This window comes from Pogoniulus pusillus, chromosome 11 (assembly GCF_015220805.1).
Source record: "Pogoniulus pusillus isolate bPogPus1 chromosome 11, bPogPus1.pri, whole genome shotgun sequence".
NCBI classification, from domain to species: domain Eukaryota; kingdom Metazoa; phylum Chordata; class Aves; order Piciformes; family Lybiidae; genus Pogoniulus; species Pogoniulus pusillus.
The window spans coordinates 8,063,198-8,086,980 of NC_087274.1; the positions used below are offsets into that span (position 1 = coordinate 8,063,198).

General features: G+C 46.9%; 2 protein-coding genes across 3 annotated transcripts in view; both read right to left on the bottom strand.

The window, feature by feature from the left end:
* Window positions 1-211: 211 nt before the first annotated feature.
* DUS1L (dihydrouridine synthase 1 like) lies at window positions 212-13,269 on the bottom strand. Of its 2 annotated transcripts, none has more exons than XM_064150844.1 (13): window positions 12,895-13,269; window positions 10,364-10,472; window positions 9,398-9,448; window positions 7,199-7,311; window positions 5,838-5,920; window positions 5,584-5,687; window positions 4,357-4,501; window positions 3,638-3,734; window positions 3,199-3,353; window positions 2,249-2,415; window positions 1,819-1,856; window positions 841-916; window positions 212-566 (listed from the first exon to the last, which is right to left on the bottom strand). In XM_064150844.1, the coding sequence occupies exons 1-13, from the start codon at window positions 13,129-13,131 to the stop codon at window positions 415-417; spliced, it is 1,527 nt and encodes a 508-aa protein (XP_064006914.1). In that variant the 5' UTR covers window positions 13,132-13,269; the 3' UTR covers window positions 212-414. The 2 variants fall into 2 exon arrangements, with proteins under 2 accessions (XP_064006914.1, XP_064006915.1); XM_064150845.1 differs by having other exon boundaries at window positions 3,199-3,287; window positions 12,895-13,268.
* Window positions 13,270-15,041: 1,772 nt separating this feature from the next.
* The window catches only part of FASN (fatty acid synthase), a 45,286-nt gene continuing 36,544 nt past the window's right edge, over window positions 15,042-23,783 (bottom strand). Inside the window, exons 35-43 of the mRNA XM_064150851.1 lie at window positions 23,299-23,390; window positions 22,999-23,150; window positions 22,481-22,723; window positions 22,116-22,304; window positions 21,365-21,592; window positions 20,712-20,932; window positions 20,092-20,190; window positions 19,692-19,943; window positions 15,042-18,003 (exon numbers count right to left, since the gene is read on the bottom strand). Of these exons, the coding sequence (XP_064006921.1) occupies window positions 17,866-18,003; window positions 19,692-19,943; window positions 20,092-20,190; window positions 20,712-20,932; window positions 21,365-21,592; window positions 22,116-22,304; window positions 22,481-22,723; window positions 22,999-23,150; window positions 23,299-23,390 (1,614 nt within the window). The 3' untranslated portion in view covers window positions 15,042-17,865. The remainder of the gene's footprint in view (window positions 18,004-19,691; window positions 19,944-20,091; window positions 20,191-20,711; window positions 20,933-21,364; window positions 21,593-22,115; window positions 22,305-22,480; window positions 22,724-22,998; window positions 23,151-23,298; window positions 23,391-23,783) is intronic.

Sequence of the window (23,783 nt, forward strand, 5' to 3'; positions counted from 1 at the left end):
CACATTCTGTTCGTGCATAAGTCATCCACGTTGCTGGTCTTGGCACACCAGAAGCTGCCCCAATACATTTAATACCCAGCTATTGAAACCAGGACACAAACAGTCAATGAACACAGAAGAGGCAGAGCCTGATGGCACTTGAGTGGTTGCCCCCAACAAAAAAAAAACCAACAAAGCAGCATTTTCAGTCTTCAAAACACAGCATGAGAAATTGAATTGCATCCTTTTTTTATTTCAAATGCAGGACAAGTCCCTGAGTAAGCAGCTTGCTTTTACTTAAATAAAAATTTCCCAGAACTTAAACTAAACCTGTGGAACGAGTTCACACAGCTGATGGGGAGCTGGAGACGATGTGTTCTTTGGCCCAGGGAAGCAGAGGCCTGGCAGGAGCTCTTTACCTTCAGTTCCAAAGCTTCACACAGTACTGTCACCAGCCTCCTGCAGCACAGCAGCCTCCCCCGCAGCTACATCTCCTCTCCGACTGACCTCTGGGTTCTGAATTACTCTTTGACTACTCTGCCATGAAAGGGATTTTTCATATTTGGTCTTAAAAAGTAATCCATGACCTGAAGAAACAAGGATTGAGAGGGAAAAAATATAACAGAAACAACCCTGAAAGCATTGGTAAAAGAGAAGAGCTCATTCCTTAGCGTTCCAGAGGAGGAGTCCTCCCCAGCAGGGAATTCTGCATCACAGAACGAAAAGGCTTTTAAACTGCTGATAAAATTGCAGCTAGGTTTGTATGTAGATTTTAACCCACACCTCATAAACCATTAAGTAACAAATATAGATGGAAGATGAGCCACCTGCTCAGTGCCCCACAGGGACAGCCACACTCACCTGGGCAGTCCGCAGTCTCTCTGAATGCTCTTTTCTTGCAGCAGCCTCGGCACATGTTAAACACACATTTATTGCCCTGGGGTGGGATGGAGGTGGGAAGAAGCTCGTATCAGTGAAAATGAAACTGTTACTGTAATAAGCAACAGCAGAACAGCTCTGCACATTCAGACCTCCTCTGGGAAAAACACCACGAACTCCAATGTTAGATAGGCACACCTCAGGCTAGTGAAGATGGCAGGGCTGATGTCACACTGGGGAGAGGGAGCCTCAGCTCTCAGCTGTTTGTACAGAGGAGTAAATCCTTCTGCAGCATCTGTGGTCTGCTGGGCATCTTGAGCAGCAGAAGCACATGAGTGCCTAGAGCACTCTGCAACAGGCATGATGGTGATTGTTGCAGCTGAGCTTGCTGTAGTCCTCTGCCAAGGTACTCTCTAGAATACAGTGCCTGACATGCTTGCTTCCATCTGTGCCACAGCACTTACTACCCTACATGCAGCTTAAAATGTACCTGAGTATATATTAAAACATCATGTATGACCCTGAGGGACAGCAGCAGCTGACTCCTGGATAGCTGACAGCCTGGCTATGCTGAGGGGCTTCTCTGGTGCTCTGGCTCACCCATGCTTAGTGACTGTTGAGGGAAGTAGGGGTTGTTTGGTGTGTCTCCCTCCACCCCAATAAAAAAAAAATACTTCATGTTTAGGAAGTCCTTGCTTGATTTCTGTTGTTTTCCCCTCATCCCTTCAGTCTCTTATGCCAGAGCTTAGAAACATCTGACTTAGGAAAGAAACAAAGAAAAACACAGGCCCAGGCACAAGATTTCAGGCTGCCTGCAGCACTACAGTGGTGTAAGCAAAACAAAATTGGGACCTAGCACAGCTTCAGACAAGCATAGCTGCTGCACCAAGCTGTGCCAGCTGAACGTGGTCTAATTTCCACCTCATGGAAATGGGTTAATGGACACTGGCACTGACTTACCTTTGGGTTTCCACACTGGTCACATTTTGCATATTTGGCTGGAAAAGAGAGAAAGAGAGAGAGAGCTGATTTCAGCAATAGGATTTTTTTATGTGGGAGAAGTAATTTTAAATGAGGATCAGACAAAGCTTGGCACTCTTCTAGCCAGACAGTCTTTTTGAACTAGAGCACCTCCAAGAGCAGTGCAGAGGTAAAGGTACTCTGACTTTTTAAGTGCCTCCAATTAAATCTAAACACTGAAAATTTGACTTTTCAAGTCAAGTGTGAAAGAAGAGAAGGAGGTCTGCCTGAAATGCATACAAAAGTTCAGTTAGCGACAGCTGGAATTTTGTTGGTAGTGCATTTTGATCTCAAAAAGGAAACTAATTGGTGGCAATGACAAATGTGGTATTAGTAACTCCATGCATTTATGCCAATAAATGGAACTTACGTTTTAAAGATGGATCAAAGCTTTTATTTGGGTTTCTTAACTTCTTTTTTTGTTTATTCTTTGACAGAAGCTCAGAATTTCCATCTTCCTCCTCTTCCAAAGCACGCTTCCCTCGCACACATTTGTCAGACTCACTGCTTCCATTCTCCTTGCATCTCTCTTTTGGCCTGGAACAATGAATAGCAGTCACCCTAAGCTGGCTGAAGGGTACAAATAGGTGTTCCCTCAACACTGGTCTGCTTTACAGAGGTCTGGGCAAACTGGAAACCTTTCTGTCATGGCTAAGTTACAGGGAAGTGTCACTGCCCTTGGAAGTGGGCTAGAAAAGTCTAACTTTTTGGATAACTACCTGCTAATAACAGACACTGTCAGATTTATTGGTTGGTAAATCAGCTGAATTAGTCAGGTACCTGTTGTTCCCAGGTTTTACTGAAGTGTTTAGTTAAGTATTACACCTGACATGCTGTTCTCCTCTTCAGCTCAATTTTCACAACAGAAAAGGAGTAAGGTACCTGCAAAGCCTGTCCATACAGCACAAAGGATCCTTTATCAGACACAACTGAGTTGCACCTTTGCTGCACTGGCAGTTACAAGCAACATCAGTGTGCTTATAACAATAAAAGACTTTCAGACAGCATGTTTGTTGCACATCAAATTCTCTTTCTGAGCTGCAGTGGAATTATTTGGGTTTACTTGAGAGAGAGAGAGAGAAATCTGAGGAGCATCTAAAGGAGGCGATGCACACCATAAAGCAACATCCCCAGAAACAAAGCAATGACCTGGGGGGTGGAGGGGAGGAGGAAGGAAGAAGACAACAGAATAAAAATAATCCAAAGTCTTCCCTTATCTTCTAATGTATGTAAGTTCCTAGACCAGAACTGGGTGGCTCTGTACTGAGCATGGTTGGGAAAGACATAGGAGAATTGTCCACATTAGAAGAGATCACTCACCCTGGCCTGACATATGGCTGACAGATCCAGTGGAAAAAAGGCAACCCTTCTTTTGGCTTTTCTCCTTCTTTCTGATTTGCTATTTCTTCCTGCAGCACAGAGTTCCAGTCAGTGTCCCTGGAGTTCTCAGGAAATGCTCCAAATAACACTTCAAGCTCCAGGAAACCACAAATTGGAATTTAAACTAACAGTTACTGACAGTTAAATACAGGCAACCCCCCCTACTAAGATGAACAGAAGCAGATTTGTGCCTCCTAAAGCAACTTGATCCTGTGTAAAGCTGCTGAGGCTTGAGGGGCTGCCACTGTAGTAAAACTACCAATATCAAGGTTGGAAAGCCACAAAAGGGACCAACAAACACCAAGTGCACGACATACATGGTAAGTTCCCACCAAGTGCAGACAGTGTTGTTCTGGGAGATTAGGGCCCATCTTGGTACCTGGCATCGTAGTTTCAGCTCCCTGTTGACATCTACAATGCCCTCTAGAGTCTTCACTTTTGCTAATTCATCACGCAGCTGCTGGTAAACTTGAAGCCTGAGGCAAATCCCAAACATCAAGTCATACTTATGCATTATTGCTAGACTGAAGAAGAGATGAGCTGAAAAATGTCTTTATAAAAGCTTTCTATAGACTTTCCTTGCTGCACATGCCTTGATAGAAGCTTATCTCCTTGGAAGTCCAGAGGAAAGCACACACAGCTGCTCCTCTCAGCCAAATAAACACTTGGCACACAACCAAGGTACTTAGAGATAAGCTGAGGTGAACCTGCAGCACGTCAGCTGCTCCTCAGTAGCTACCCATGGCCATGCTCTTATTCTACAATAAGTGCAGGGCAGTTGCTTCACAGCAGACCAGGCATTAACTCGGGTTTGCCACAAGTGCAGGTGTGCAGATGGGCAATTACCACATGGCAGATGATGTGCTGGGAGCTCACACCCTCCCTTATCTCGTGGTAACTTGTTCACTCCCCATGCCCTGCTTCCCAGATGTGCAGTGAAGCATAAAGGCCTCAGCCCACACTCTCCAGCAAGAGCCCAGGAAAGAAAACCTGGCAGCATACTAGTTCTGACCAGACAAATCCTTGTGCAGAAAAGTCAGACACTTGCTGAGCAGGATGAGCCCTGAAATCATTCAAAAGTTCTCTGGAGATACTCACGTGTGATGCCAGAGCTTGAAGAGATGAGCCCTCACGTAAGACAGCGGACAAGGGTGCTTCTGCACTATCTCCAGGTACTCCTCAGCCATTTCCCACACCAATGGGTTTCGGCCCTCAAACAAAGCTGGGTTATGAAGATTACCTTCTAGAGAATGAAAAGAAATACTCAAACTTTCATTTCAGGACTGCAACAGAAAACAAAATCCAAGCTGTGGGGCTTGATCAGTACTGAGTGATTCTACCAGCCAGTCAGACACATCACTCATGCTGATAAAGAGGAATCCAGGGTCCACAAAGTGCAGCCTTATCTCAGCATGCCATATTTCACTATTTCTTAACTGAGCCAAATAGCTCCTGTCTAAAGTACATTTCCCAGAAAGGAAACCCATCTTGACACAGAATGCAAAAAGCCAATAGAGAACCCTCTGCTTTTCTTGCCCTGTGGTTACATACTTGGACTTTACATCTGCATCTGCATCCATCTGGCTTAAGCTTACAGATGCTGCTTCTCACTCTACTTTTCCCTACTAGCTCCTCAAGCCTTTTGTTAAACAGTATTTCCTAAAACTGAGATTCTACAATCCCCCCACAATGTTTTATCTGCAGTGACGGGAAGCTACTTCTGCTGTCTATCTTGGACCTTCTTGTAGGAAGTTATAGCACTTCTTACTTGTCCCATCCCAACATGAACCACCTGAAGGAATACTAACCAGTGGATGCACTTCCTGCATGAAGATCCATTCAAAAACCATAGAATCAGAGAATCAACCAGGTTGGAAGAGACTTCCAAGCTCATCCAGTCCAACCTATCCCCCAGTCCTATCCAATCAACTAGACCATGGCACCAAGTGCCTCATCCTGTCTTTTCTTGAAGACCTCCAGGGACAGCAACTCCACCACCTTCCAGGGCAGCCCATTCCAATGGCAAGCCCATTCTGCTGATATCAGGAAAACATCCCAGTAAAAGAGAAGTCCCACCTATTTCTGTCAAGCAATGAGATTTGAGCTATCCACTTAATGGTGCAAGTCTAACCTAACACAATTGTTACAAGTCTTAAGTGCCTTGTGGTGATGGTTGGTGCAAGAGGAGGCAGAGTGGCCACTCAGCTTTCAAAGCTGTTCCCCATGTCAGGCTGGTGTAAGCATTTAATAAATGTATTTGGAGCTGCTGAGGGTAAGAAGCAGTTCTGCTCTCATCTGTTGTGAGTGTAAGCTCACTTTCATTACCTGCACTCATGACACCGTGCACTCCTGTCTTACGGATGCATTCCTCCACGTCCCTGAGGCACTGGATGTTTCCATTTGCAAACACAGGAATCTTTACAGCTTTCCTGTGCCAGTGAATAAAACAGATGCACAGAACTGAGACACGGGGTCCACCCAGAAATTCTACTGCTGTCACACACTTTTGTGCATGCTTAAAAATTCACCCTCACAGCATGCTAAGCGGAAATCCAGCGGGGCTGGGACTGCTCCCTCACCTGACGGCTTGAATGTGCTCCCAAGATGCCACGCCAGCAAGTGGTCCTTTCTGCTCTTTAGTTCGGCCATGCACCGTCAGCAGCTGCAACACAAAGTCCCTTTTCACCTCTGTGAACCACTGCAACAAATCCGCTGACAAAAACTTCCTCCCGCCCCACACTCTAAGTCCCTGCTGCTGTTTCAACAGTGTGGGGATTTTGGTATCACAGGCAGGTATCAGCAGCTCACCTACCATGGCATGGGCTTGGGCTTCGTTCAGCTTGCTATTGATTGTATCTTGGGAGAACCTACACATTTCCTGTTGCATTGGTTCCCCTTTATGATTCACTCTGTAACACATGGATCAGGCTGGCTCCCCACTGGCACTCTTGTACTGGCGCTAACTCCAGGCTGTCTCTTCCAGTTTAACTGGGCTTAAAGCCTAGAAGGCTGCTCACTTCTCCACTAGTGGTGGTCATCTGTGATAACTATTTCCTACAGCACCGTGGATTTCAAGCATTCACACTGCCTCCTGCAGCATAACGTCAGACTGATGCAGAGTGAAGGTTGTCACTTTGTGCAGCAATTGCAAGAGAGACACCAAAATCGTGCTCATGGAATCACAGAATCAGTCAGGGTTGGAAGGGACCACAAGAATTATCCACTTCAAATGCTCCTGCCATGGGCAGGGACACCCTACCCTAGATCAGGCTGGCCAGAGCCTCATCCAGCCTGGCCTTAAACACCTCCAGGGATGGGGCCTCAACCACCTCCCTGGGCAACCCATTCCAGGCTCTCACCACTCTCATGCTGAAGAACTTTCTCCTCACATTCAGTCTGAATCTCCCCACTTCCAGCTTTGCTCCATTCCCCCCAGTCCTGTCACTATCTGATATCCTAAAACGTCCCTCCCCAGCCTTTTTGTAGGCCCCCTTCAGATACTAGAAGGCCACAATAAGGTCACCTCAGAGCCTTCTCTTCTCCAGACTGAACAGTCTAGAATGGCCTAGGCTGGAAGAGACCTTAGAGATATCTAATCCAACCTCCCTACCATGGGCAGAGACACCTCTCAACTTGACCGGGTTGCTCAAGACCCCATCCAACCTGGCCTTGAACATCTCCAGGGAGGAGGCATCCACAACCTCTCTGGACAATCCACTCCAAAGCCTTGCCACCCTCATAGTGCAGAATTTCTTCCTAAGATCCAACGATATGTTCCATCTCATACTATGGACCTGCTGCCTATGACTGCAAACATACAACCCCTTGCATCCCGTGTCCTCTGCCTGAAAACCATCTCCACAGCACACCAAGAACTGACCACCAGATGCTTTGCACAGAGGCACGTGTGCAGTGCCAAGTGGAGGGAGCTCCTTCTCACCTGGCAGCCAGCTTTCTCCAGCATCTGTGCATACTTCACCGTCTTGGCAATCTCTGGGAAAACGCGGATTTTGCAGGTGATGGGCACAGAGAGCTTCTCGTTAGCCAGCAAAACTGGGGGAGGTTGAAAAGACAGGTAAGTGGGCTGCACAAAGCTGTGAAAAGTCCCTGCTCTCCTCAAGAGCTGACACTGGATGTGAACAAAAAGAAAAAGCCTGAGAAGTTAATGCTGTGTAGTTCTCACAGCTGAAACAACCAGCAGTGTTCCCTGCAACTCTTAACTGCATGGATTAATCAAGCAGTAGTAAACACAAAGCAAAAAATCTGCACTCTAACAAGAAGACATAAAACAGGCAGCATTTAACAGCCCTAACACTTCCACTGCATCAAATCTTCCCTCTGATCACAACCTGGAATCACAATCGCTGATACAAGCCTGCTAACATCACAGGCTCTTATACGCCTTCTCTGCCAACATGAACACCTAGGAAGGTGCTTGCACACCTAGAAGAAAGGCTTTGCTTCTTTCCAAACTACACCCAAATAACCATGACAAGTCTAAGAGGCTTATCAACAGAGGTGGGCTGTGGACCCATTTAAGTTGTAAATATAGATTACCAAGTCAGGGTGAAATCTAGAATGTGATAAACTCCTGTAGTCCTCATACAGTGCACCGAATCAGAAAGCTGCTAAGACAAGAGCTAACAGCCAGCAGGAAAACACTGAGCAAGGGCAGGCCTGAAATTCTCTTCTCTTCCAGAGCTCTGATGTGTAATGTAGAAAGTCACCTGCTGTCTTCTAATGCAGTTCCTAGGAGCTCCAATGATAGGTCTTCCTACTGCCCTTTCAAAGGAGCCAGCAAAGTGTTGCAGGAACCCCATTATTTTAATGGCTGGGAGAGCAGGAGGACAAGGAAGCTTTGCCCACCTTTCATAGAACAGCCTGTTGAGATAATTCTCCTACTAGACAGCCTGGGTTCTCCAACTAGATGACCTGGGTTCTCTTCTCACCTTGAGACTGTTCTGGTTTGCATCTTTCACTCCTAAGGAAAGTGCCCTAACAACCACACCACATCACACGCTGGGCATCACACTGTCTGTCTTTCACAGTTCCCAGCAGTGTCTTTGCATCAATCATCACTAGAGATTCCCTGGACTACAGAGAACACAAACAGAAAACTCTAACTTGATGGTTCAGATGCTTGTTTTAAGTGGAGGCACATTCTCAGATCTGCACAATGACCCAAACCTTGCTTTTAGAATCCGTTTTGAATGTATTTCTTTAAAAAACCCAAATTTATAATACTGTTCACAACTGCTACCAATAGTCTGAAAATGTTCTGTGAGCATCAGAAGAGAGCCTTACTATGGTGTGGACAGAAAAAGCACTCTGACTTGATTAAAAAACAGCAACTGCAGCTTCAAGCACTTCAAGCAGAGGCAAAAGTCCTAGCAAAATAAAAAAGCCTGGCACTGGGAGTTCTGCTCTTTGTAGAGTTGGAGAGTCACTAAACTGTTGGGACACATTGGTGGAGTGCTATGGGAAAATGACTCTTTGTTCACCAGTATGGTTAGATGGTCAAATCCACTTTATTTCCGTGATGCAGTGACTTATATACACTTCTAGCAAGAGGTGTGCTCCACCAAGGTTGGTTACAGTCAGAGGGTCCAGAGTTACATGTAAGGCGTGCATAGGTTAACTTATCACAACATTCTAAGGGTCAGCCTCCATCACCACCCACTCCAGCCCCTTTGGTTACCTAGTCTCTGCCCACTACAGCTGTGTGTGGGGTGCTCAGCTGTTTACAGCTCGATTTCCTGGGCTCCCAGGATGTTCCCAGCACGGGTTGCTCATGTTTATCAATTCTTGTGTGCTGTGCTAACAAGAATTTTCTCCAACACTAAACCACCACTGGATTGGAAGTGAACTGACTCACTTTCACCTTAAAGTCTGTCTCAGGTACTGAAATCTTTCAGCAGACCTAGCCTGAGTTTGTAGTGGGATATCACCATCCTGAGGATGCCTGTGGAACACAGTGAGAAAGAAGAAAAAAACCCAAGCCCCACAAACACAACCCTCCTGACAGAAACATGCTGCATCTCCTTCCCCCAGAACTGCTAACCCTCCTCACAATGATGCGTTCATCCCATTCTCTCTCAGAGTGAAGCCTCTCCAAAGTGAGGCCCCTCTAAAGACTTACTCATTCTTTGAAGAAGATCCCACTCCTCTTGCAGAAATGCCCCATAGTGACCTACAATAAACCAGCAGATGAGACACTTTAACAGCAGGGTGAGACTGAGGCATGCAGCTCTCATAAATGCCCACATACAATGATGCAGACACTCGTATGTGTCCCTGGCAGAAGCAGAGGTGCTGTGCCCTGCCCAGACTGCAACATTTGCATCACTCTCTTCCCAATGCCACTCTAGATTTACAGGACGAAGGATGAATACCCACACCTCACTTTCACTACTGCTCCCTAAGGCTGGTGTGTTGACACTGATAGCTCAAAGTCCAACTTTCAGAGGTCTATACCAGGTGTTTAACAATTCCTCTCAGGATAAAAACTGATCAGCCTGAAAGATCTACTTGCCCTGTACACCAGTGACCACTTCCTATTAGTCTCTGAAAGACATTCTAGAAGAGGAATGGGCAGTTACTGACCAAACCTTCCTTTGACACCCCAACTAATCCAAAACCTGCAAACACTGGTTCTGAAACAAGCTCTCCTTTCAGCGTCATTAAGGGATTCAGCCGCTGTTATCCCCTTTTATGTTGAAGTGAACAAACTGTGCAAGTATCAAAGAAACAAGACACTGAGTACTAAGTAACTTTAAATGCAGGTTTGCAAAATTGGGCTGTCTGAGCAACTGAAATCAGAAAGAAAACAAAGCTCTTGTTAAAAATACTTTTTCTGACAGATATTCAAGATGCAAGACCTGTCACAGAGCAGAAGCTGGAATTAACTATCAGTAACTGTTTTTTGCTTTAGTTATTAGAAAGCATTATCTGTTAACGTGGGTGTAACTAAGTCTGACTTCAGCAGTGGTGCAGCCACCCCCCTCCACCAAGTTAGCCACTTTGATCCTCTTGATGTTTTTCTGCCAACGTTCCTGTCTGGAACATCCCAGCTCTCTGGCTATCCAGGGATCAGGCCTGCACGTACCTCTTTTTGCAATCATCTGGGGGCAACCCAAATTTAGGTCTATGGCATCACAATAATCCTGAGCCAACAGCGCTGCTTGGACAAACACTTCAGGGTCATTGGCACAGAACTGAGAAAGATAAAGCAAAATGGAATAATCAGATAATAGCTTTCTTCAAATACTGACAACATCTTAGGACACAGTTATGAAGCAATTACTTGCTACAGAAACAGTTAATCTGCAGGTCATGATAGCAAGCACCCTTTCTCCAAAAAACCCCACCAAACAAAAAATGTGACACTTACCAGCTAAAGATCATAGAATCAGAGAATCAACCAGGTTGGAAGAGACCTCCACGATCATCCAGCCCAACCTATCACCCAGCCCTAGCCAGTCAATTAGACCATGGCACTAAGTGCCCCATCCAGTCTTTTCTTGAACACCTCCAGGGACGGTGCTTCCACCACCTCCCTGGGCAGCCCATTCCAATGCCAATCACTCTCTGTGTGAAGAACTTCCTCCTAACATCCAGCCTAGACTTTCCCTGGCACAACTTGAGACTGTGTCCCCTACCTCAACCCTCAAATAACAAACCGAGAAAGGTGAACATCCAAGAGGCAAAGAACCATTTGTAGAATATTTCATAGAATCATAGATCTTGGAGGACTCTTCCAGTCTGGTTGATTCTATGATAAATAAATTATTACTGACACCACCTAAACCCAGAAAAGCCATTTCACAGAATCATAGAATCAGTCAGGGTTGGAAGGGACCACAAGAATCATCTAGTTTCAACCCCTCTACCATGGGCAGGGACACCCTACCCTAGATCAGGCTGGCCAGAGCTTCATCCAGCCTGGCCTTAAACACCTCCAGGGATGGGGTCTCAACCACCTCCCTGGGCAACCCATTCCAGGCTCTCACCACTCCCATGCTGAAGAACTTCCTCCTCATATCCAGCCTAAACCTACCCATCTCCAGCTCTGCTCCATTCCCCCTAGTCCTGTTACTCCCTGATAGCCTGAAAAGTCCTTCCCCAGCTTTCTGCTAGGCCCCTTTCATTTATTTTCTCTGAGATGACTGACACAAGGCAAAGCCTCCAACAAAACCACACTGGTGAGGATTTTTACCTAGTAGACAGAGCCCAGATTGCAGGCTGGGCTCAGATGTCCTCTTGCCTAATCCACTTCCAAGAGTCTGTAACCATAACCTAAGCCTGCCCAGAAACACAGCACAACTCAGCAAGAATCGCTGTACTGGGTCAATCTAAAGACTGAGTCCTGTACCTCAGCACCACCAGTGGCCAGGGGCAAGAATACAGCAAGCCCACGGTAATCGGCAGACTTCAGGTAGGCTGGCCCAGCACACACAGCTAAGCTGAAGGCTTGTGCTCAAAATACATCTTTTAAGACTAGTCAGGATTTTGCCACCTGTATTTTTCTGTGCCTCCCATCGCAAAAAACAGTGAGGCTATGCAAAGCTGTACTGAGACCAAAGACCCACCTCATCCTCTGGTAATAGTCAACAATGTTCAGAGAACAGTAGCAGCTGAAAGCACCTTCAAGGACTCTGGATGCAGGAGTGGTGTTTGCTGTACCTCATGAGCCCCAAGAGTTTTCCCTTTTTTACTTTCAGCATACAGTAGATCCCAAGGGAATGAATTTTGCTGGGTTTAACTGTCACTATTCTTACTAACACTTGTTTCCCATTTACCATCTTCAAGCTAGACATACTTTCACACATCTCTACTATTTCTCCTCTTGGTCAGGACCTGAGGAGTGAAGCCTCCTTATCCATTCAAGACGTGGAAATCAACCTATTTCTCGGTTTGTGCCAGCTGTCTGTCCCTGCATTATTCTTTATCTCTCCAGGATCCTCTCCTCCTTTGGGATGGAGCACCTGAAACTCACATGGTACTCAACAAGCAGAAGCAACAATAACTTAAGAGCGTGTCCTATCTCCTTTGCATCCTTTTTTTGTGGCTAGCCACTGACCTTATGGTTTCAGAGAACTACTCAAACACCTGTGATCCTTCCTCAGTAGGATGAGCTCTCTGAAAACGAGATGCAGAGGACTGAAACCCAGTCAGAAGCGTAAAGCTCCTGTGGTTAAGGCACCCAAACCCTCTTTGCTAGACAGGGGATAAAAGCAGAGTCATCGTGAGCTGCACCGAGGTAAAGAAAATGAGATTTCTGTCACCCTACACCACAGCCACTCAAACCCGGGGTGAGACGGAGTAGCTTTACCTCACATGCGTTTGGGGAACATCTGGATTTGTTCTCCCACAGGGGTGGCTGAGGAGGTTGAGGGAGCATTGGGCAATGCTGACTGGCTTTTGTGGCAAGTTACCCAAGAGCACCCGGCGAGGTGCCCCGCTCCTTGCCGCCGCTCCCAGTGCTGAGGCTGCCTGGGCAGGCGTCGCCGCGCCGGGAAGAGCGCGGGCGGGCCGGGAGCAGCGCGGGCGGGCCGGGGGCAGCGCGGGCGGGCCGGGGGCAGCGCGGGCGGGCCGGGGGCAGCGCCGGTGGCTTGGCCGGGGGGCCGCGGCACTCACCTGCACGATGAGCGGGCGGTCCTCGGGGCAGGCTTCGCCGTACAGGTTCTCGCGGCGGTAGTTGGCGTCTCTGAGGAAGACTTGGGCGTGCAGCATGGGCGTGTAGCAGAGCTGGGCGCCGTGGCGGCGGCTCAGCAGCCTCCAGGCCAGCTCACTCTGGTCAACCATGGGCGCCACCACATAGTGGGCGCTCCGCAGCGTCTCCCTCCAGAAGGCCTCTCCGCGCAGCTTCGGCATCTCCCGCCTGCCTTCCCGCGCGGGCGGCGCTGCGCCAGCTGCCGCCCCGTGCCGCCGTACCGGGGCTGCCAGCCGCCGCCTGAGGCCCGGAGGCGGGCACCACCGCTGGGCCCTGGCAGGGCACCGCGCCGGCCGGACGGTGCCACCGCCATCTCGCTCCGGCCGGCCCGGCGGTGCAGCCGCGTCCCGTCCCCTCCGGAAACCGCTCCGCGGACAGTAGGGGCCGCGCGCGCAGCGGTCCGGGTGACGGCGGCGGCACGGGAGGGGACCGCGCTGCCCCGCGGGCACGGGCTGCGGCGCTGCGGGCGCCCTCAGCTCTTGCACCGACCCCGGTCCGAGCGGTGCCGTAGCCATTCACCCTAGGTGAGGGGCGGCTGCCGTCGCGGCCGGCACACAGACAGGGTGTCGCGGCGAGGGACTGCCCCGCTGCCGGGAAGCGCACAGGCAGCCTCAGCCGCCGGCCCTGGCTGGCAGCTGCCCGCAAGAGCCCTTCGCAGCGCCGCCTGTGCAGCAGCGGCCAGCAGCAGCGGCCGGCCCCGCCGTGTCCCAGCTCTGACCGGCACCGCGCACCCCTCACAGCCTCCTCACACACCCCCTGGAGTCCCGAGGTGTACTTTTGGTTTTGCTCCTTGGCCTCTACCCCCAAGAAATGCCAAGGTGCAGTGCTTGTTGATCCCTAGGCAAGAGGGTCCTGCTGGTCCTCGGCGTCAGATGAGGGCAGAGGTGGAAGTGCTCCACCTGTCCGAGCTCAAATAACGACATACGCGATAGAATTGTTCGTTTCTGCAGCACTTCCTAAAGCTGCTGACCACCACCAGCGCTAGCACAGTGGGAGAGCTGCCAGAACCTTCCAGAACACTGAAAATGCTGCGTCTTTTCACGTCAGAATATCCATGTACCTTTAGGCATAGGGCTTTAGATGTTTTTTCTCCAGAAGGGGAAAAAAGTGCTCATTACATGCAACATGCTCATTGCATGCACCAGACTCTACATAGAACTCAGTAAGCTGTTAAGACCTTGTCCACTGACAGTCTTCACAGTTCAAGACCACAGACAAAGCTCACATTTCCCTTCTCCCCACTTTTCTAGCACTCCTGGGTGACAGACTTTGCTGCAAGAAATATCTATGCTTCAAGCTCCTTTGATTCTCTTGTTTTCCGCTGCCCTCCAAGAGGCTAATACAACCAGTTCTGCTGTTTTAAATACACACACACCCTCCCCAGCCCTTCCACACCACTCCCATTTCCTCTTGTGCAGCTGCTCCAGGGTTATTTTCTTTGACCCCGATTTGCTGGCAAGGTCTGATCTTCAAGGGGTCTCTTAACTAACTGCAGGAGAAGCAAACACCTCACTCCTTTATCATTAGGCTGTCTCAAATATCTTTTTTTTCCCTGTTGACCTCTTAGTACCAGAGAGCTTCTCTACTTCTGCTGTTTAAAGTCACCAGTTCACTGAACTATGGCTTCTTGCATTTTCTTTAGTCTTTGCCAAGAGAAGTGTAACTCTTTCCCCTCAGGAAGGTGGCACAATATAAAAGGGCAATCATTGAAATGCTGATCACTCCATGTGCTAGGTGCTGTTTTTAACTCTCCTGTTCAGGCTGTGGTGCAGATTTAAGGTATACTGCCCACCACTGCAGAACAGCAATGAGAGTTTGTCAGCCTAGTTACAGTTATAATGGGCAACATGGAACTGTGCTTGGCAAGTCTTAGGAGTAGCATGGTGCAGTGCTAGGTGAAAAGCAGCATCAGCTGAGAAGAGACTTCCACTTCAGTTTTGGCTAGAAAGGTAGACATAAAGGACTTTGCTTCTGTCCCTCTCTTCTCAGAACAAGCAACTGCAGCATTTGTTTGCATTATGAATTGTTCTACCTCTGTCTCTCTGATGGACCACTGAGAAACAACAAGCAGTAGCAGAGCTAGTAAGGTTTTTATTTTTGGCACACTGTATTCAGCAGCCAATTACATAATGGGTTACAGAGCAGCAGCTCAGAATTAGACAATTATGGAGGACCCTCCCCCCAAAAAACCCCCCACCCCAATCTTCTGCTTTTCCCATCACAAGAACATTGAGAGCATTTAGGCTGTTAAGTAATTCTCAAAGAACTTCTACTACTAAACCAGAATCAAGCTATGCTTTGATGAAATCACGCACATTTATGTTTAGAGAGAACTTGTCCAACTCCTGCTTTGACAGCTGAGCCAGTGTTAGCCTTTCCTCCCTCCACAGAGACCATTCTTGTTAAACACTTTAAGCAAACAACTGCAATCACTCTGCTAAAATTTAACCACACCTTTGTTTTTCGGCCTAAGTTTCCAATAAAATCACGGCAAGTAGGAATCTTTCATCTCTTTTCAAACTCAGTACAACTTCAAGTAGTGAAATTTGAAGTAAACCAAGCAAGCAGTCCGTATTTGTTTTGTTTTGGGTAGTATCCTATGCTGGCATGTGCATGGATAGCACAAAGATACACTGAAGTCTCAGAATATGCTCAGTTCAGAGACACTCCTTACTATTTGATTCTCAGCACCTCTAAGACACTTCACCCACTTCCCTCCTCCTGTTAACACCTAGTCATCATACCTAACAACTTAATTGCCTACCTAACACTCTCAATGACCTTGAGATGCTATTAGTCTCATTTTGCAGATGGGGAAACTGAAGCATTAGCATTAATGGCCTGTCCAAATTCACAGCAGTGGAGCTAGGATTAGAATTTAAGCATTTCCACTTCAGTCTAGTGGGTGAGGGTGGCTTGGTTGCATCTAGGGTACCAAAATCATGGCAGCACGAAGCCATGGTCTAGAATATGAAGTCTTCTTTATTATTGTTTCTACAGACTCCAGATCAGATATGCCAGCAGCAGGTTTTGCTTTATACCAAGAAATGTGATGAAACACAGCGTTAAGAAATGGTGGTAAAGAATTAAGACAAAAAGCCAACCAGTGATCAATTCTGTTTAATACTAGGAAAGCCAAAGAGAAAAAGACACTCTTCAGACCAAAAAAGTATTAAAAACAAAACAAAACAAAAAGACTTATTCTGGAAATGCTTTAAGCTGACATCATGTTGGTTTTATTTCAGATTTCACAAAAGAAATATTTTATAAAACTAAAACCAGTTAACCCAGCCACTATCAACAGAGGGTGGTAGAAGCAGAAGACACTAGGTCAGAACCTGCAGTCAAGAGCCATCCATTCCTGCCACAGAAATGCTGCTGCACTACCAGGATACTTCACTGCAGGATGGAGAGAACTGGGGTTTTACAGCAGTTCTGAGAGGCACAAGGACTCCTCCTAGTTGGCGCTTTGTTGCTACCCAGGTCTCCTCTGTATCATAAGTGTAGCAAGGATTTACTGATTTTGGAAAGGACAGATCCAGCATAGCAAAGGCAAGAAACTTTTTAAATTGAATTTTATGCAAGTTTCCTTTAAAAAGGTACTACATTTTAAAACCATACCATCAAACTGATTACTTAGCTAACTTATGTGGGATCTCCAGTCTCATTACAAGGAAAATGAATACACGAGGCTTAAGCAAGCCCCATGCTAAATACAGGGGCTCTGGGAAGGTGCTTGCAAGGTTTGCCTGATCTCTGGTTATGGGACAGCAGGGGTAAGAGTATTTGTTCATTCAGTTCTTGTTGAAGAATTCTATTTCCTGCCCCATTCCAAATGTCTGATTGGGTGGTGAGACTGGAGGTGGAAGGGAACAGGGTAAAGTAATAGGCTTAATGCTTTACTAAGGTTCTGATGCTGCAGAGCACAGGACCCTGCATTAATATAAAGAAAGTACCTCTCCAGGGACACCTTTGCCTGTTTGTATCATGCCCAAGCTAAGGCTGTGCAATACAGTGGCATCTGTCAAACCATCTACTCTTCCCTCCCATCCCTCTCATTCTTCCAAAGAGTGGATGGTGTCAAAACCCCTTCCTTCTACCTTTTCCTTTCTGAACAGGGCAGAGCAGTAGAATTAAAAATAAAAAAGAAACAAACCCCAAAACCAAACAACAATTAAACAACAAAAGAAACCAGACTGTTCCAAAGATTCACTTTGGTGTAACAGATGGACAACTTCCCCTTGTAGAATAAACCTTCCCCTCCAAAAAGGGATGCTTCTTTTCTCCTATAACCCATGATAAATTAAAACCAAGTAAGAAGTCTCTGGTTTGACACAATAAATACTTAGAATATATCAAATTAAAAAAATATAGTTACAAAAGCCTCAATGGAATTCTCTTTCTGACTCAACTACAGACAGATTCTTCACAGACAAAAGGTTATCTCCGAAATCAGCTGCAGCTCTTCTCCCTGCTCACTGGGCTTGGTCAACAAGTGCTATCCCACTTTGGAATACTGTTAAGACAAAACAATACAAAGCACAAGTAATCTACTCCTAACTTTGTTTTTCATACTGCCAAAGGTGTAGGAAGCAACCATCAGTGGAGAACCTTCAGAGCAGTGCACAGTGACAAAGTCACAGCACTACGGCAACATGGACAGGGATACCAGGGGAAAATAAAGGTTAGGAAGAGAAGGAGGAAAGAGAATCCATAAAGGCGACAAAGGAAAAGATGAGCAAGAAGGAGAGAGAAAAAGACCAAATCAGCTGAACTTCCCAGTTCTGGCAACAGAGCAGATGAGATGTTAAACAACAGGAAGAGTTCCTTGGGGTCTATCATAACAAGGAATGTTGTTGGCAGTTTCTTCCTCGTTGACAGTGAGCAAGCAGACGTTAGCCCTCCCTGACACTGACGCGAGGCTCTGCCAGCGAGCTGTGGATGATGCCAATAATTGACTCAGCGCCGTTTCCCTCCAGCAAGGTGCGGTGATCTCCCTCAATGACGTGGACAGATATTTTCCCATCACACACCTGCAGAGATGTGAAAAAGAAAATCTTATATTCCATTCACAATTTACAATCAGATGGTCGCTGAGCTCTTTGGGCTTTGGCAGTCGAAGCTGCTCAGTAACACCACTGTCTACCAAAACCAGCACCGGTTTTACTCTGACGTCTTATCATAGACCAGATGCAGAGCATTGTTTGGAACCACTGTTTTAAAGTACAGTAGTTTTGGCAATCTGGCAGGTGATCCACTCAAATATAAACTGGGCAGGAAACCAATGAACCTAAAGAATGATAACAGAGTAATTTGCCTAAGGTATCAAAGAATTAATGACAAAATAGCTACTTCTAAGCCCTTAAGAAAACAACAAAAAACCCCTCCCTTCCACCTCATCTTTCTCCCACCACCATAAATCTTTCTTTAAGGTGGCCAAGAGAGCCAATGGCATCCTGGCCTGCATCAGGAACAGTGTGGCCAGTAGGTCAAGGGAGGTTATTCTTCCCCTGTACTCAGCACTGGTCAGACCACACCTTGAGTACTGTGTCCAGTTCTGGGCCCCTCAATTCAAGAAGGATGTTGAGGTGCTGGAACATGTCCAGAGAAGGGCAACGAAGCTGGTGAGGGGCCAGGAGCACAAATCCTATGAGGAGAGGTTGAGGGAGCTGGGCCTGTTTAGCCTGGAGAAGAGGAGGCTCAGGGGTGATCTTATTACTGTCTACAACTACCTGAAGGGACATTGTAGCCAGGTGGGGGGTGGCCTCTTCTCCCAGGTAACCAGCAATAGAACAAGGGGACACAGTCTCAAGTTGTGCCAGGGTAGGTATAGGCTGGATGTTAGGAAGAAGTTCTTCACAGAGAGAGTGATTGGCATTGGAATGGGCTGCCCAGGGAGGTGGTGGAGGCACCGTCCCTGGGGGTCTTCAAGAAAAGACTGGATGAGGCACTTAGTGCCATGGTCTAGTTGATTGGATAGGGCTGGGTGATAGGTTGGACTGGATGATCTTGGAGGTCTCTTCCAACTTGGTTGATTCTATGATTATGTACTCTTAATAACATAGAAGTTATCCTGGAATTGATAATGAATGTAAGTTAGAAGGGATAAGATGCTGAATACAGGAAGGTAATTCTGAAAAGCACTTCCTTTTCCCTGCAATCTGAACTATCATGTAAGGCATTTGACCCTTTTGTATGAACACAGACTAAAGAACAGTGACCTTATCTGGACTACAGGCCAAAACCTGAATTCTTTTAGGCTCACAGAAAGCCCACATATTAACTTGTAAGTGATCCACAAAAGCTAAGAAAAAGTCACTTCTATTGTCAGAAGGCTGACATTTCCTCTTCAAAAACCTGTCCTCATGCAGCAGATAGACTTTAAGGGTCTACAGTGAATTGGAGGAGACTGAAAGTTGTTCTGTCATGTTACTCTTTTAACATCTTTATTATCTCAAGTGCATCTAGGGAGCTACAAGTATCAGCTATATAAAACACCAAATACAGAGACTACACTACCCTGAGAAAATGCCTAGAACCAATCAACTTGTTTGCTTTTGGGGGCTGCTAGTTCTTGTTAGAGCACAACAGCTGCAGAACGATCATTTATTTCAGGTTGGTTCCATCCCTTTCCTCTCAACACAGTTGTTTTCCATGCTTTTCATTCACTCCCCCGAATATCAGAAGAACCTCAACAGAGACCTGTGGGCCTCAAACTGACCTCTGAGAGTCTGTAGTCTCCGCCCAGACCTTCTTCATATTCGTTGTTAGACTTTGCCCGCATCAGTGTTATATTCCCATGATACTTGAACTCTGGGACATACTTGTCAGCAGCCTTCAGTTTATGGTAAAAGGAAGCAGCAGCAAAGCTGAGTGCATCACGATTGATGTTTGTATGAACTCGAGCTATCAGGTCTGCAGCAGCATTTGCACGAGCCTCCAGATCTTTTAGGGGCAGAAGAACCTCCAGTAGCTGAAAACAGAAACATTTTTTCCCTCCATTAGTCTCAGTATCTGGGAAACCATTGCCATTATAGAAAGGAAAAACCAAACCGCATCCATTTTATGCAACATACAGAGACAGGTGAAGAAACCCCCAACCCCCCCCAAAACCTCCTTACCTTATTGTAGTCAATGCCTGTGAACTGCTGAACAAAGGCACACAAAGCTTCAGCCTCCAGTGCAGTCTCACTTCCCTCTGACAGCTTGGCTCTGTAGCTCTGGAAAAGAGAAGAACCAAATTCAAATATGAGAGGGGTGTGTCTGATCTTGTGTGTTAGATAAAAACAACTGCAGAACAAAGGGATCTGAACTAGGAAAAGAGGTAGACTGAGGCTTGGGGTGGAGAAGGAATATCCCTTGAGGACAGACTAGAAAGCAATTCCACAGCTGGCAATTGCCAAGAGCCTAGTATCCTCTACAAAGTACAACAGAAGTGGAAAGGGAGGTTTAAACAAGCACCCCAACATGAGGATCTTGTCTTGCTGGCTCCAGGTTCTTCCAGAGGACACATATTTGTGTGCTAGCCTTTGCCAGTTAATAAAGGCCACCCCCATCTTCTTCCATCCTTCAGTCACCCCTAAGCATCCACTGTATCTACAGTTGCTTCCCAACTCCCCACTCAAGAAAAAAGTCTGTCAGTTTTTCAGACTGCTCATATCTAAAGTAATAAACTTCCAGAAGGTGAGCCCTGATGGCACAAGATGGACCCCAGACAGGTGGTTTCCTTTCCATTGCTTACCTGAGTGTATGCTGCCACAAAGGAATGAGACCCATCAAAGAGGAACAGACTGTTGAGTGCATGGGAACCTTTGTGCTGTGCTTGCAGCTGGGAGCACATTTCAAAGGCTACACAGGCACCAAAAGAATATCCAGCAATGCGGTAGGGTCCTTCAGGCTGTATCTGCTTCATACAGCCAATGTAGTAGGTTGCCAGGCTCTGTACACTGTCCACAGGAGCAGCTGGAACATAGAAGCAAGTCAGAAACATTTCCATGAGCTCAGAAACAATCCAGGTTATTTTGAAGGGAAGTTTCCAAACGATAGCAATGTACATTATGGACAGGGAATAGGAAGGTTTCTGCTTTCCAAAGACAGCTGAACAGCATGCCTTATTTTGATCCTGCATATTTATCTGCTGGCAGGGCCTCAGTGCAACATCCAATTGTTCTTTTTCCCCTGGGGCCTCAATGCAACATCCAATCATTCCTTTTCCCCATACATGAGCTTCTCAGTTCAGCCTAGCACATCTCTTGTAACCTGGGGATGTCCAACACGATCCCAAGCAGGCTTCAAGTACTGAGTTTGAGAACTCAGAAACAGCTCCATAAAGCAACTACTAAACTCCAGCATTTTATATGTTTACAAACTCAAGATGCTAAAGAACTGAGATACCTTTTGTGCACTGGAACCCATAGCAGGGTACACGGAGTTTGGAGGCAAGAGTGTAGAAAACTGCAATGGATCCTTCAATGGGGTGGACGAGGAAGAGAGGTCGCTCTGAGCTCTGGATATCATTGAGACGGGTGACTGTTGGTGCCTCTGGGTTCACCAGCAAGTTGTTCAAATCCAGTTTTGGAGGTTCACCTGGGCCTGCCTTCGCCATTTGCGATGGCTTCATCTCTTTGAAAAGAAGCACAGCAGAGAAACACAATTAGATTCAGGATCACTCTTGGTCACATGGCCACAGTCCTAAAGGAGAACTCCAGGATGCTCTGGATTAGCACACTGGCTCACTAAATTATCAGGGGGCACAGACAAGGAGACCTTCCTGTTGTCAGCTGCTCTGTATCAACTGCATCTGCTTTTAGCTTACAATAAGCATGACACTGCACTCTATTCCTTAGGTAGAAGGTTTCAAATTAGAATCTGCACACAGCTGAATAAGAGTACTCAACGTGGGCAGGTACCAGCCAGGCAAGAAAGCATCTCTCATGCTCTTTTTTATATCCTTGCCCCAAGAACTGATGGGCCTGACCCAGCTGTCAATTCACTTCAGTGACACATCTGCCACTCAAGAGCTGTTCAGCTATAACCTTGCTTCGTGATCTTGTTGTGATGTGATAGAAAACCCTATCAATACAGATGAAAGATGGACTGGAAGCTTAATTGTTTGGGCTCAGGTGGCTAGTTCCCAACACACTACCTTCTGGTTTCCCAGTCTTGGAGGAAAGCTCCCGCAGTTTGTTGATTGTAAGCAGCCGAATTTCCCTCATGGTCATAACGATGTCGTAGTCTCTCTCCAGGGTCTGGCGCACCTCCACACCCATCAGGGAATCCAAGCCCAAGTCTGCCAAAGAGCTGTCAGCATTCAGACTGCTCACGTCACGGACACCTGAGAAAAAAAAAGCACACAGTCTGCTCAGCTTCCTTCTTTCACCTGAAAGTGGAACAAACAGCAGCTGAAGGGTCTTTCAAGGCCATCTTCAGCACCTACGGCAGCACCACTGCTTTCCAAAAAGCACTGAGACAGCAGATGCTGCCCGGAAGGACTTGTCTGAGAGCACTCACCCAGGATGTGAGCCACAGCTTCTACAAGATCCCGCTGACCACCTCCCTCAGATTTCACAGAGACCTTCTCTGCTAGGACAAAACTGGACATGACAGGATGAGGTTGATTCAGGAAGGTATCCAGCACCTCCAAGCATGAGCTGATTTGCTGGGGAATGGTTCCTCCAACGACAATCTCTTTGTTTCCCATTGTCTTCAGAAGGATGCCCACATCACCAATGGCTCCCCACTGGATTGCCAGGCCTGGAGGAGAAACCAGAATTTCAGGTATTAGGCAACCAACTCAAGTATGTAGCAGCCACAAAAGGGAGTTAAAAACCAGCTAGCCAAAGGTCTGCATTGCCTTTGTGCTGCCGAATGGTTCATTTACACATGAATCACTCAAGGGAACAGCTAGGAGAGGAAGAAGCTTTCAGCATTCCTCACTGTTCCAGACGAGTGCTAAAGTTCCTGGTGAGCTGTTCTTTGGATGTTTGCTGAGATAAGATCATTCTGCACAATGCATAAAGTCAACTTACCTGGGAGTCCATCATGTTGTCGCTGCTCACAGATCCGCTCCATGGTAGAATTGGCAAAGCCGTAATTACTTTGCCCAGCATTTCCTCTTCCACAGCTTACAGAGGAGAACACAACGAAATAGTCCAGGTCTGGACACTTCTTACGAGTCACCCTTTGAGCAGAGCAGGAAAGAGAAACCCAGTCAAAACAAACCTGCTAACGGCATGTCAGCATGGAAGGCTAGTGCAAGACAATGACTGAGTTCGATCAGCTTTGTGACCACAAAGCAGTTTATCTTTGTCCCTCCTACAGACACTTACCGGTCCAAGTGAAGGGTGCCTGAATACTTGGGCTTGTTGACCTCTGAGAATAATTCTGGGGTCTGATTTTCAATCATGCCATCTCTAAGGACCTGAAGGGGGATAGGGAAGTGGGGAGAAAAGAAAAGGAAGGTGCCATTTCAGTATCTCGAGTTTTTCTGTTCAAATCTGCCAGTGACATAAGAGGTGAGAGGATTTCACTGGGCCAGGTGGTTTTGTATGTTTACAGCACAGACATATCTGGACTGTCCAGAAATAAGGGCAGCAAAAGGCTTTTGGCAAACCTGGCATTTTTCAGAACTGCCACTGCAGCCTTCAACTGTTAAGTTCCATATGGGATCCTTCCTGTCCCCAGGAGTCTTAAGCAACTTTTTGTCTTATCCCAGAAATGAGTTTGCTAGCAAAATACCCTTGCTTCCCAGGTCAAGGGGCCATATCAGTAAGCCTTTAGTCACTAGGTAATGCCAAAGCAAAGTGTCCTTTGA

Excerpts from the sequence above, each read along its gene's own strand:
- DUS1L (XM_064150844.1), bottom strand. The coding sequence starts at position 13,131 with ATGCCGAAGCTGCGCGGAGAGGCCTTCTGGAGGGAGACGCTGCGGAGC. Across the intron at positions 3,354-3,637 it reads AGCTGAAACTACGATGCCAG|CTTGAAGTGTTATTTGGAGC; the intron begins GTACCAAGATGG and ends GGTTTCCTGGAG. Across the intron at positions 917-1,818 it reads ACCAGTGTGGAAACCCAAAG|GGCAATAAATGTGTGTTTAA; the intron begins GTAAGTCAGTGC and ends ATCCCACCCCAG.